Source organism: Eutrigla gurnardus (genome assembly GCF_963514095.1).
Source record: "Eutrigla gurnardus genome assembly, chromosome: 6".
In the NCBI taxonomy this organism is placed as follows: Eukaryota; Metazoa; Chordata; class Actinopteri; order Perciformes; family Triglidae; genus Eutrigla; species Eutrigla gurnardus.
In genome coordinates, this window is record NC_139920.1 from 11,607,717 (window position 1) to 11,620,975 (window position 13,259).

Below are 13,259 nucleotides of genomic sequence, written 5' to 3' on the forward strand. Positions count from 1 at the left end.
CTTTATTTTATCAAATATCTACAACAAATATTAACCATAGAATCAAATCGTATCGTTCTTACACTGTATGGAATCGATTCGAATCGAATCGGTCTGTAATAAAAGGATATCGTTTTTGAATCGAATCGTAACCTGTGTATCTAGATGCATATCGAACCGTTTATCACAGAGAGATGTGCAACCCTAGAAGATATACATAAAATAGAATAATGCAGATTCTACCGACTGGGGGCAAATGGCAGAATAAAAAAGGCAATCAAAAGGTGTTTTGAGAAAAGTGCCAGTCACAACAACTATGACAGGCCACCCTAAATATAACGTTGCTGTATTTTTGTAGTTATTTCATCCACAGCTCATGTGGTAGATAAGAAGTTTGTCGATATACTGGACTTGGTCCATCCTTAGATGGAAGACAGAACCAAAATACACAAGATAAATACAGGTATCACCTGGGTTGGGGTGAGACAATTCTCACTTATACGTCAACAACATCAACACAGTGTACCATGGGTTGTTTCCTTTCTTTCAGTAGCCCTGGTGATATTTGCCACTCATATAGTAGATTTGATTTGATTTGATTTATTTCGAACATGCATGGGTACAAACAAAACAACCATCTCAATAATCAAGTGAAGATCCAAGATTCAAAGGGTTTATTATCATATGGGAAGAAATAATAAAGGTCCACACACTGATTAAAGCGCCCAAACGTGGATTTATTTAGCACGACGTTTCGGACATGTTGTCCTTCATCAAAAGTGTGCGGATCTTTATTATTTCTTCTTAGTTACTTTTTTTTGGTCCAGCACCTGCACTCCTGTGATGTGCGTGCACCCCTTCTTTTCCTGATTTATTATCATATGCACAGTAAAGAAACGTGTTTCCCTGTACAATGAAATTCTTCGTTTGTTGTCCACAGAATGCCAAAAAATGTAACATCTAAGTATAAATAATAATAGATAAATAGTACAAACACAAAATAAATTAAAAGGCAGCGACTGACACATAAATAAAACAACAACAAAACTGTGCAGTTATAAAATATAGTCCCTGATTGTTCCTGATTGTGCTCCTCTCAGCTGTTTAGGAGTCTGAGGTCAGTGGGGAAGAAAGAGTTCTTCAGTCTGCTGGTCCTGCTTTTGACACTTCTGCACCTCCGGCCTGAGGCCAGCCTATGATATCTATTGATATAACACATGCAGGATGTGTACCACACCACATGTCCATGACATTATTCTAATACACACAGGTTCCCTGACGTCTTTGATTGCTCCCTCCAGCAACGCAGCTGTGGCCTGTGGCTACGACAGGGTCACAACAACCCGAAAACACTTACAGGCCGCCTGCATTCTTACAGTCTTAAAGTCTGTCTCTGGAGGGGCCTGTGGCCAATCTGTAATAGTCTGTGTTTATATGACATAACCAAAGATGTGATGATATTTTTAAAAAAGATGGTGCATATGTTTATGTCCACATAAACATACATTATACAACAGAGACTTCTCTATGAACTGGTTAAAGTCAAGCTGACTGGAGATTCTAACCAGCAGGAGACTAAATGTAGAAACATTCTAATACAATCACGACTTCATTGTTATGGCCTGTTTTAAATCCCCAACACAAATTATATATGTGGGAGTATCTTTACTCATGATACAAAAAGACTACAGTGGGAATAACAGTTGTTCTGGGAGCATACTCATTTAGTGTTCATACTCATTTTTAATCCTGGAGATGTGAGTGATATTTTTAAGGAAAACAAACAGAACTACAAACCCCAAATAAAGAAGATACGTTTAATTATTTTATTTGCAAACCAGGTTATGTGGACACGAAACACCATGAAGCAGGGAAGAAAGTACTTTTTTAAAACTCCACAGCTGTCTACTTCATTGAAAATGTGACAACAGTGTGTCTGCTAGTAAATAGTAAATGCCATTTCTAAAGACGAGAGAGCTGTAAACAGCTGTGAAACAACTAAAGCCTCACCGGGGGTTGACACATACATTTTAATCTAAGCGTCAATCAAAAAAACAAAACAAAAAGTGTGGCCCCTGTGTGCATGTGTCCATCAGTGTCACGTCATTTGTCACCCAGTCAGAGTGGCTTCCATTAAGCCAGGTGTTCAGGACTTCTAGAAAAGCAGACAAAGAACTCCATGGAGCTCTTAATCTCCCTCCACGGCCACACAAACACACCGAACACATAGACACAGCAGATGGAAGCATGCACACACACAAACACACACAAACACACACAACCCATCCATCATCCCCACGTTAGATCAAAATGTGACCGCGGCCACCCAACCAGCGGTCCTGATGGGTATCTCAACCTCCATGTTGTTCCACACGTAGCCTCATCACAGCTCGTTATGCCTCGCTGACACTGTGAAGGCAATTTCACAAACAAGAGAGTGTCTTTCTGAGCCTTTATTTCACATCTGCAGATGGGCAAACAAACAATCACATTGCATTTAAAAGGCTGCCCTCCCTCCCTCTGTCCCTTCATGTATACATTTCACTTTGTCTGACACTTGCGGCCTCCTAGAGCACAACCCTCAAATAGACATCACTAAGGTTAAAGGGACACCTGCATGCATTTTCCCAGCACCATGCTACGGGTCATTTAGCCCAAACTGGAAAAGTTTACTTCTTTGTTTGGGTTCAATATGCTAATTGACACAGCTGAGGGCGCACAATGAAAGCGGTCTTTACAGTAATCACAGAGCAACAACCTTTCATCATTGGAGCCAGACAGGATTTCAACCAGACTCCTCAAAGTTACCACCGCTGATGAAACAATCTGGCTAGTCCTGTCTAGGTCCGTATGGGAAAGGGCATGCATGGTGTGAGAGAATCTCCGTTTGAAGCCATTTCACAACCGTAGACATTTTGTGAAAACTTCCAACATGTTCGCACTGCAATGTGTCAAATAATGCAGTTTTGGTCAGCTCTCAAACCTCAAACTGTGATGCTGCACAAACCCCTCCGACATCACTCTTGTCAGTCGCTACATGTTGATAGACCCTTGCTACATGCATAGTGTCTTTTCAAAACAAAAACCTGTCTTCACATGAAGTTAGGTTTAGGCAACAAAACCCTTTAGTTTGGTTTTAGGAAACGCCGGGTTTACGTTGGTGTCAATGACTCACGTGAATAGTCAACAAATGAGTCATGTGACTATTGCGTATACACCAACTTGATTCATGTTAGGTTGATGAGCTTTCACCTTTATTTTGGCATTTTGTTTGTTCTGTCCACCACCTTTGTGTAGACTATCTCTATAAAGGTCGCACCCACTCGCTGCATAATGAGCGCAGCAACTGCGTTAAAAATTACGTTAAACACGTTGAATGAGCGTCTGTATCAGATGTCAAGCAGCCCGAGCTGCATTATTTGGCGCCTTGGCAGTGACGACAGGCTGAGACTTCTGTTCCAATTACTCATTAAAATGTTCAAATTCTAAAAATCTTTGATGAATACAAGCTCTTATAATGGTTATTTATATTCCCAGTATGAACAGATGGTGACAATGCACAGAGGAGAGGCTAACAAGACGATGGTTAACAATTACAGTCTGAGTTTAAGTGAGTAGGTTTTTTTTACACAACATTTCATCTGAATGTGTTAGCGTAAATGATCACCAGCTTCTGACCATTAAAGCACCTCTTGTCTTCCTCACACTTTTATGTCCCTGCTGCTCATCCAATAGAGGGTCAAGGTGTGGGGTCGGGACGATGTATAGACCATGTTGTCATGGTAGAGGTGTCATCCTGAGGCAGAGAGGGGGTGAAGAAGCACATCGTGCTCCGCTTCACCTACCTGCTGAGTCATCAACGGGGCTGGCTGCCGTCCTTTAATATTCACATCCAGCCTGACAGATTTACCTGTCTCGCTGAGTGTCTCTCATCATGACTGATGCAGCTCTTGACCACATGAGGAATGCAATTATCCTTTGCTAGTTGTCCTCTAGATGGGAATGAAGAAGGCGGCTTATGGAGGGCCGTGCTTTTCCTCCTCCGTGGAGATGTGAGATCGGTGGGGAAGAGGAGATGAACAGAATATTTATGACTGAGCCACTTTATGAAGCCCATTCGCTGTCACCTAATGTGATTCATGAGTCTCCATATTCACCGCTCTGATGCCGGCGTGGCTTTTCCTGACCTTTGGAGCCATTATTTATTTTTATTTATTTAACCAAATAAAAGCCCATTGAGATCGGGGATCCCTTTTACAAGGGTGACATGGCCAAGAAGGCAACAGCACAAGTCAGCACCAGTATACAAAGACAAACAAACAGCAAGACACAAGATTAAATACACATACATTGTCCAAATTATTTATATTCAAGGTCCTTCAAGAGCATATCAAAGTCATTTTTTGGGATCAAGTCTGGCAGTATCAAATCCTTCTGGAAGGAGTTCCAGGCAAAGGGTGCAACACATTTAAAACCCCTAATTAATACAATTGTCACGCCTGCACGCATGAAACCTACAGTTTCTTAAAGCTCTGATGATTGGCTTTCTGCTAACCTACAATGCTGCTAATCTCATAAACAATCTTGTTTTGGTTAGAAACAACATGCGGGGGGTGGGTGGGTGGGAGGGGGAATCAGCTGTTATGTAATGTTTTGGGAATAACATAATGTAAGAAAAAGAAGAAAAGGAGGATTTTTAGAAACACAATCAACACTGGAGGCTAATTCCCATCACACATCGACAGACAAGGGTATTCTGAGGTCACAGTATGATTAAAAATAGTATAAGTGGGTTATAAGTGATTGCTGACTCTCAGGTACACACATGGTAAGGGATGGAAGACCACAACATGCCCATATAACTTTGGAGCAGTAGCATTGACTTTTTGCTTCACTGTATGTTTTTTTCACCTCAAGGCACCAAACAACCGTCATGCTGTGAGATTCCACTTCACAGAAAAGCAGCCACCCTGTTGCTGAATTGAAAAGTGTGAATTTACATGGCAAACACCCAGTTTTTCCATCAAAATGAGTGTGTGTACGTGGCTTTCTTAGGGTTAGCGAACAGTAAAACTATTACGGTCACTTATGAAAAAAGAAAAACTGTCACTGATAGTTTAAATGAAGTTTGTCTTGTGATCAACAAGGTAGAAGTACTGTTTCTGCAGTCTGGCAGCCCTCTTCACATCCTTTGCTCCCTGACTTTATGCTGTATAGATGAGGTGTACAGTTATATAAATATCTATTTTTCTTTCATAAAGAAGCATTTTATGGAAGTAATTTATTCCCTCATTCTTTGAAAGATGAACCAGAGTTGGCGATTGTTGGAAAAGCGTAACGACTATCAAAGACTGTTCTGATGAGTTTTGTTTTGTTGATTTTTTATAAAGTGGTTAGATGATGAGCACATGAAGTGACCATTGTCTGACTGTGGTGACTTTGGGTAGAGCATATTAACTGTATGCTTTTTTACAATAATCAATTGTTATACTGATCCAAATGCCTGTTGGTTTTATTAACCATACTGTATATTTACTTTACTCAAAGTAACACAGCCGGGCCAAAGAACGTCATAATTGGACCCACGCATGGCTTTATGTAGCTTCTCTCAGAGCGACAATGGAAAATAACACAGAGAACCTGATGTCTGCACATAAATCTAGTAAAAACACACATCAAAGTGTAATAGCAGGCAGATTTTGGACAGAGCATTTTGAAAAGGATGGATCAATCCGGTGCCACAGGAAGTGTACCTACCGTGCTTGAGTACGGATCACTCTCAATAGTCAAACAAACTGGACTTTGGGGGTCAAATGTGCAAGGACACGATACGGATTGCCCTGTAAGAAAGCGCCCTTAGACTTCTCTAAAATCAGACTTCTTCTCCTGCTCGCTATTAGAAAGAAAGAAAGGTCAAGGCACGTCAATGTTGGCTTCACTATTCAGAACCAGAGGTAAGTGTCCATCAACAGGCATTAGCTAACGCCTGCATATATCTGCCTAGCTGCTGCAGTGATGATCAGGGCCAGGCTTCACGATAACGTCCACTCTTAGCACGCTACGAAGACTCCTACGTTATGACTTACCAAAGTTGTTTACCTCTATAGTCGTGGTTCCCGAACGGTCTCTTAGGAGTCTTCTTAAGAAACACTCCTTACGTTGTACGTACACGGCGCTGTCCAGAAAGAAAGTGCTGAAATCGATTGCTCAGAGTTCGATTTTCCATTTCATGCGCGGGTGCATGACAGCATTATATTATAAAATGTAGGCTATTGCAGTGTTTGTGAATAAAACATTGCTAGAAACGGCTCCGAGGTCGGCGACGTCTTTGGTTCAGGATGCGTTGTATCGCTGCCATAGTTTTGCCACCGTTCACAACCATCAGCGGTGTCCATTTATGACATTGACTAGGCTTAATGGGCTAATTAAATTACACTGTAATATACCTAGGCTACTTCTGAGGTTGAGGTAAAGCTTAGCCTTGTGATGAAATGCATGCGCATTTTATTTTTATTTTCTTCATGAATGACTTAAAACCTTTGGTGAAACACAACACTGACAATGTGTAGTTCCATGCGCAGCGGGGATTTCTGGATTACTGTACAGTGGCGGCGACTAGCGTCAGGAGCTGAAACATCACTAAGGTAGAGCTAAGAAGGCTCTAAGAGTGCTCCAGACCACTCTTACCAACGTATGACGTATGAAAGAGATTCGTAGCAAAGAACGTTTCAGGAAACACGTAAAATGTTAAGTAGGAACTCTAAGTAGGGGTTACGAATGACGTAGCGTTAAGAAGGCTTCGGGAAACCGGGCCCAGATGCTTTGGGTTTGAAAAGGCCCGTTGAGGGATGGGGCCAGCTTCTCAGGTGTGATGCGAGTGTACCAGGAACACACCGAGCCATCATCACCTTGCTGCTGTGTAAGCCTGGCCTCAGGCGCTCTAATCAGATCCGGCTGTCTGGCCGGGCACTGCTTAGCAACAGGAGACGGCGAGGCACATAGTCAACCCCTCCAAATACCAAATACACCACCAATCACACTGTGAAAGTCCGACTGAAATGAAATTGTGTTTCTTTGGTCTGTTCTAGCATATCTGCTCGGTGAATCACTGGTCCTGTCTGAAAAAAAAAGATGATTATAGGGAGCCGGCACATTTTTCATTCAGAAGACCATTTCCTCACTGATTGTAGTAATTTATTTTTCTTTTTTCGCTAGTCACCGTTTAAATCCATTTGAACTTAAAGGGGACCTTTGGCTACATGTGTATGGGATGAATCAGAAAGGTATGTACGTGTCTTCAGTCGCTCTCAGATACTTGTATCAAAGCTGCTTTTAAACAAAGAAAAATCAGATAAAAGGGAAAAACGATTCTGGGCTGCAGACTTGGGTATGAGGTCATAGCTCCAGCCCCCCCGCGACCCTGAATACAGGATAAGCAGTAGACGATGGATGGATGGATGCATTTCCACCAGACTTTGAATTCACATTTGTGTGTCAGCTTAAAAACCTATTGCTGCTGGCAGTGATCCTTTTCAAGCTGTCGAGGTCTGGTTACTGCCAGAAACGTTCAGATGACTGGACCTTGTGGATCCGAGGTGCTAGACATTTGGATTGCCCTGACTGTTGCTCAGCAGCAGATAAAAAAAAAGATCCATCGCTGTATTCAGGCTCATTGTTGTCGTCTCTCTTGGACCAAGATGATTATTGTTAATAGACCTGGCTGGAAAAAGGAAAGATAATTTCGACATTTATTGACACAAACCATTATAGTCCCCAAACGTTTAACTTCAATTTTAACTCCATTTGACTTCCATGATGTGTGTGCTGTTTATTGACACCATTGTAATACATGCAAACATGGACGAGCTATTAGCCCCAGGAGAAGAAAACAAGGCTCTGTTGCCTCCGATCCCGTGTTTTCCCATTGCAGTGAGTGTAAAAACAGTAGTAGAGTATATACAGTATACATTGAATATGGTGGTAAGACTTTTCCCAGAAGATGTCAGAAAACACTAAGAAGGTTTAATTTAGGGACACAACTTCTCCGTGCTTTAAAGCCTCAATGCTGTATGATGAGGGAAAGTGGATTCACCAGTAAAAACTAATTAAAGTACACAAATACACCTCCTTGAATACGTTGACAGTTACAGACTGATACTGACAGAAATCATGGCCAGGTTTGATTTTTATTCTGTTCAATGAAACTCTCCATATTTTGACATTTTGTTATTCCTTTTTTTATAAACACATTTTCTTTTAATTTCTTATTATCCCCTCTGCTGTAATTTCCCCCCAATTCCTCTCCCTCCCCCCTCCTCTCTCTCTCTCTGTGGTTCATTGGTCAGTCCTGTTGTCACTGAACACTCTGGAGGTATAAAACCACTGCTGGGGGTGGAGACAGCAGACACAGTCACCATTCACATAACAGCACCAACTTTAGCTCTGTAAAGATGTGTAGAGGACATTCAATGCTTCCTGCAACGGACCTGAATAGGTAAGACCAATGCTAAATTATTAAAGTTATATTCCTAGTTAAATAGAATGAAATGAATGAAACTGAAATATGCTAAAACTGTGTACACCATGACTTTGAGGAGCTTCATCACTGTTTTTATTTAAAGTAAAACACTTATTGTGAATAACTTAAAAGCAAGCAGAATCAGTTTCTCAGCTGTTGTTTACATAAAGCAGAATCTCTGTGCATGTATTCCTTAATGTAAACAAACTGAAATCCTGTTAAATGTATTCCCTCTGTCATCTCATCTGCCTCTCCACAGTGCAAAAGACAGCAATCAGAAGCCGATTAAGGAGAAGACCACCTCTGCCTCCTCCTCCTCCTCCTCCTCTTCCTCCTCCTTCTCCTTCTCCTTCTCCTCCTCCTCCTCCGCAGCAGCTAAGAGGTGAGAGGAAGTAATCTCTCGGTTCAGTTTGTGGATGTTATGGGGGATTTGTTTGTGTTTGCATTCTTCAGAAGCTGCGCTTCCGGGAGTTCAAAAACTCAAGATTTAAAATTGATTGCAAGCATTACGGTAAAAGCAGCGAACCCTCCGTCTCTTAAGAGGATTACATTTTCATTTCAAGGGATTCATGAATGGCATTTCCATCTGATGAAGGTGGTTGTGCTAGTGACCTGTGGGAGGAAACATTTCCCCACTTATTCAAATGATAAACAGTGGGTTGTGGTAGATTTTAGGGCAATTTTCACTGACTTATCTATATATTCACCTTGATAAGTCAGGAAAGTAATGGGTTTCGGACACATCAACTAAATGACTAAATTAAATCAAAAATGACTTGTAACCGTGGAGCATTAGGGATTACATGTCAAGACTTTTGCACCGTTCATAGTCTCCCCAAGGTCAAACAGGACACAATTGGCTGGTGCCAGTGTTCAAACTGATTTCTTTCAGCTGTGTGAGGTTTGTTTGAAAAGAAATGCTTGGGTTGTTGTGGAATGAGAGATTGATGCACTAAGGTGAGAATGGAAATAGATTATTTCTTGTTTTTGTTTTTTCTTGCCCAAACCGAGACATTCAGATGCATTTATAGGTAATCAATATGCCATTTTCCTATAATTGTTCAGCATCAGTGTCTTTCCATTAAAAACACAAAGACCTCAATGACGCTGAGCGCTCAATTGATGACTCTGAATATAAACTGCTCTTAATTGTTCACATTATTGATGTGGTTTGAGGTGATGAACTCTTTCGAGCAGTTATTATTGTACTGTGTAAATGTCAGATGACGCATGCTGGTGTGACTAGATTTGCTGCCGTCATTGATCAGTGTGTTTGGGATTTAGATGAGCTGTACTCGTTTAGAACATATGGATAACCTCCCTTCAAAGCCATCCTATTGTGGTGGAAATACAATATTTCAAACAGTTTTTATTTGTTTGGGTAGGATGACAGGAAGCTAGGGTGGTTTCTCTAATGGAGAAAGTAATGCAACACATGTTAGATAAACAATAGAAAATCAGATAAACAATAGAAATTGTTTAATACAAAATTTCCAATGGACACACATGATGCTTTGGATAAAAAAAAAAAAAAAAATAGAAAATCCATATCTGATACATCCTTTACTGTATAGAAATACATGCATGAATCACAGCTTTCCTTTAAAACAGAAAAACAACCCCTCTTTATGTGTGTTTTAGCACGCCTACTTCAAGCCAGGTGAAGAAATGGAAGGAGTCCTTCAGCCACGTGATGAGCAGTCAAAGTAAGTATTACAGTGTTCCATCACAACTATACGTTTAACCAGAAGTGGAACATGTTCTGATGCCGTTGCGTTCACATCCAAAGCCCAAAGGGCCGTCTGGCACTAATGATACTGACGAAAAGTGACAGGCGGATGCTTGTCTCATTAGTTCTCCAGCAGAATCTCTCTCAGGATTTTCCTAAAAAAAGAAAAATCCCTTAACGAAATATGATTATTCCCATGTGACATGATTGTGGCGTAATTATGGAAATTCTATTAGATGAGGCCACGACATTCACATTCTTCTCTCTTAGTAAAGGCTGGACATTAAGAGCAGACGGTGTGTTGGTGTGTAAGCGGTGTGAATAAAATGACACACAAAATGAAAACAAACACACACACACAGATGCATTCTCATGCTCTGGTTTGGTGCTACGTGTCTCAAGGCACTACTCTGCGGCCCCTCAGGGCGCGCTGACCAGTGCAGTGTGTATGTGTGTTTGTGTGCCTAAGCCCGCTGAGAATTACACTGTGTGTGTACTCGGACGCAAGAGGAGGAGCAATGGCCCTCGGGAAGCAGCTGAGTTCTGACCTGCTCCGTTCCATGACCTCATCTCCTTACCCCAAACATCGCCGTGTCCTCCCCCATCTGTCAGCTCCATCTGGGCTCATAGTCATGAGGGATTTTTGAAGTAGTTAATACATTTGATTTAGAACAAATTACTTCCACAGTGGCTCAGATCTACGCGTGCTTTGCTTTTCTATTATTGTTTGATGATTGGAAAACGCTGTTCTTGTTTTGTGCGACTACAAAGACAGGAAGCAATTTTTGCTGCCAGGATTTCTTATAATTGCTCCGCCTTCGAGCTCATTGAGTGCTTATTTTCTATAGATGAACAAGTTTGAATTGACTTTTGCATTGGTTGCTCAGTCATTATTTTGTATTTCCAAAAGCTCCATTAGCGAAGGGAGAAGTGCTCCCCATTTCACTGCCAAATCTGGCATCTCTTTAATAACACTAACCTCTCAAAATGAGTGTGTTAATGATTAGTACTCTGCTCGGGGAACTGTTTCAAATCAATATGTGGCTTTCAGATTCGGCCAGGGTGGTTAGCAATACTTTGGTTAGCTTTTGGTAGACTGGTGTGACTCTGCTGCATCGTTCATCACAAGTTTGGTAACCAAGTTTGCCAGATTTAAGTCATTTTTGGTCATTCCTACTTTAAAGCAGCATCAATCTATTGGTACATGTATTACCCTCTGATAATGATACGTCACTACAACATGAATCAGCCATGTTAACGTGTGCACTCATGGGTCTGTAAGGTGCATTGGATATTAACAAGAACTTTCTGTCTGTGTTAGCGGGTCGTACCGTCTTTGGCGACTTCCTGAGGCTGGAGTACAGCGAGGAGAACATGGACTTCTGGGTTGCCTGTGAGGACTACAAGAAGTCTGCACCTTCTGAGCTGGTGATCAGAGCCAAGCACCTCTACCTGCATCATGTTGTGGCAGATGCTCCTAGTGAGGTAAAAAACATCTAAAGTGTGAGGAGGGTGTATCCATAAAACTGTAACGGTAACAAAATAATCAAAATGGTTTCAAAGCTTGAAAAACACTTGAAAAGTTATTACCATAAAGCTTAATCTTAATTAATGCAAGTGCACACTCTCCTTCAATGAAGTGAATACTTGAAGCTGATTGTGACCACAAAGCTATGGATATGCTGACACACTACTAGGCCTACTAATGGTTATTATTATGAGCACTTCAGTCCATCGGGTTTACGCTTAATTGAAATAAAATGGTAAATAAAACATACAAAGTGGACCTCAAAGGGTATTTTGTTCCACATTTCACCCAAGCTTATCATTTTGCAATAACAATGGTTATGGTAATGGTTTTGCAATAACAAAACTTGCCAAAATTCTATTCTTTTTCTTTTGAAACCATATTACTTTAGTTAAATGTATTATTTATTTCCCAAAAAGCCAAATGGCTCCAATACTTTTGGTTGTTTAAGGCATTGGAGGAGCGATAAAACATTACATTCTGCTTTCCCGAGTAGGCGAACTTCATTGGATGAGCTCATGCTCTTGAAATGTAAACCGTTTTTGTTTTAGTATCTTAACCCAGTCTTTCATTCTGAAGGTCAACTTAGATGCTGCGACCCGAGAGGAAACGAGGTTGAACCTCCAGAACACCTGCCCATCCTGTTTCAACGAAGCTCAAAAGATGATTTACACCTTGATGGAGAGAGACTCCTACATGCGCTTTCTCAACTCCAAACTGATCCAAGATCTGCCTCAGAAAGGGACGACCAGTGCTCTGAAGAAGAAGGACAACTGTGAGAGGCACAAGCAGGCGATAACTGGCAGCACCTAAACAGCAAGTGAAGGTGCCAAAACTCTCCACCGGTGTTTACTGACCAGTGAACACTGGTAAAATGATGTTTGTTTCGTATTTATAGAATAGTTAGTATAGTGGTTTAGAAGGTGACTTTTAGTCTATGGTAGTTGTTGTATATTCACTTGCAGCCCTATCTCCTAAAAATGATGCTCGCATACAACGAACCAGCACTGTGAACAGCCTGACGCGGGAATCATTTTGTCGTGGGTAGCGTTTGCTTTTGAGGCATCACAAATCCGTGCAGGGAAGAGGTCGGGGTGATGGATGAGTCAAAATAACATGTTAACCATGTGTTTGGACCAGCTGTTCCCAGAGAAATGGGCTTCCCTCGAAGCGAAACGGAGAGTGCAGTTTAGTAGTATGGGAACATTACCGTGTAGGAGACGGGGTCGCTACTTATGCGTGTATCTGAAATAATAATATAATATTCCGTCTGAATAATGTTTCCAAAAGGTTGAGAGTGACTAATATTATAATAATAACCTATAATAATCGTAATGATATGTTCGTATTTGATTTCTAACGTAAACATACAGAGAATGTATAAAATGTTTGCTTGTGACCTGCTTCCGGGTCACGGACAGGTTCTATTGATACAACAGAAAATAATCTAAAGCTACCTCCACCCAACAGACACAGCCTACAACCATACTGCCAGTGGAACCTCT

General features: G+C 41.2%; 1 protein-coding gene across 1 annotated transcript; it reads left to right on the forward strand.

The window, feature by feature from the left end:
* Positions 1-8,401: 8,401 nt before the first annotated feature.
* Positions 8,402-12,581, forward strand: LOC311014336 (regulator of G-protein signaling 13-like). The gene is made up of 5 exons (XM_084010887.1): positions 8,402-8,473; positions 8,757-8,879; positions 10,139-10,203; positions 11,548-11,711; positions 12,334-12,581. The coding sequence occupies exons 1-5, from the start codon at positions 8,430-8,432 to the stop codon at positions 12,565-12,567; spliced, it is 630 nt and encodes a 209-aa protein (XP_083867013.1). The 5' UTR covers positions 8,402-8,429; the 3' UTR covers positions 12,568-12,581.
* Positions 12,582-13,259: the final 678 nt, after the last annotated feature.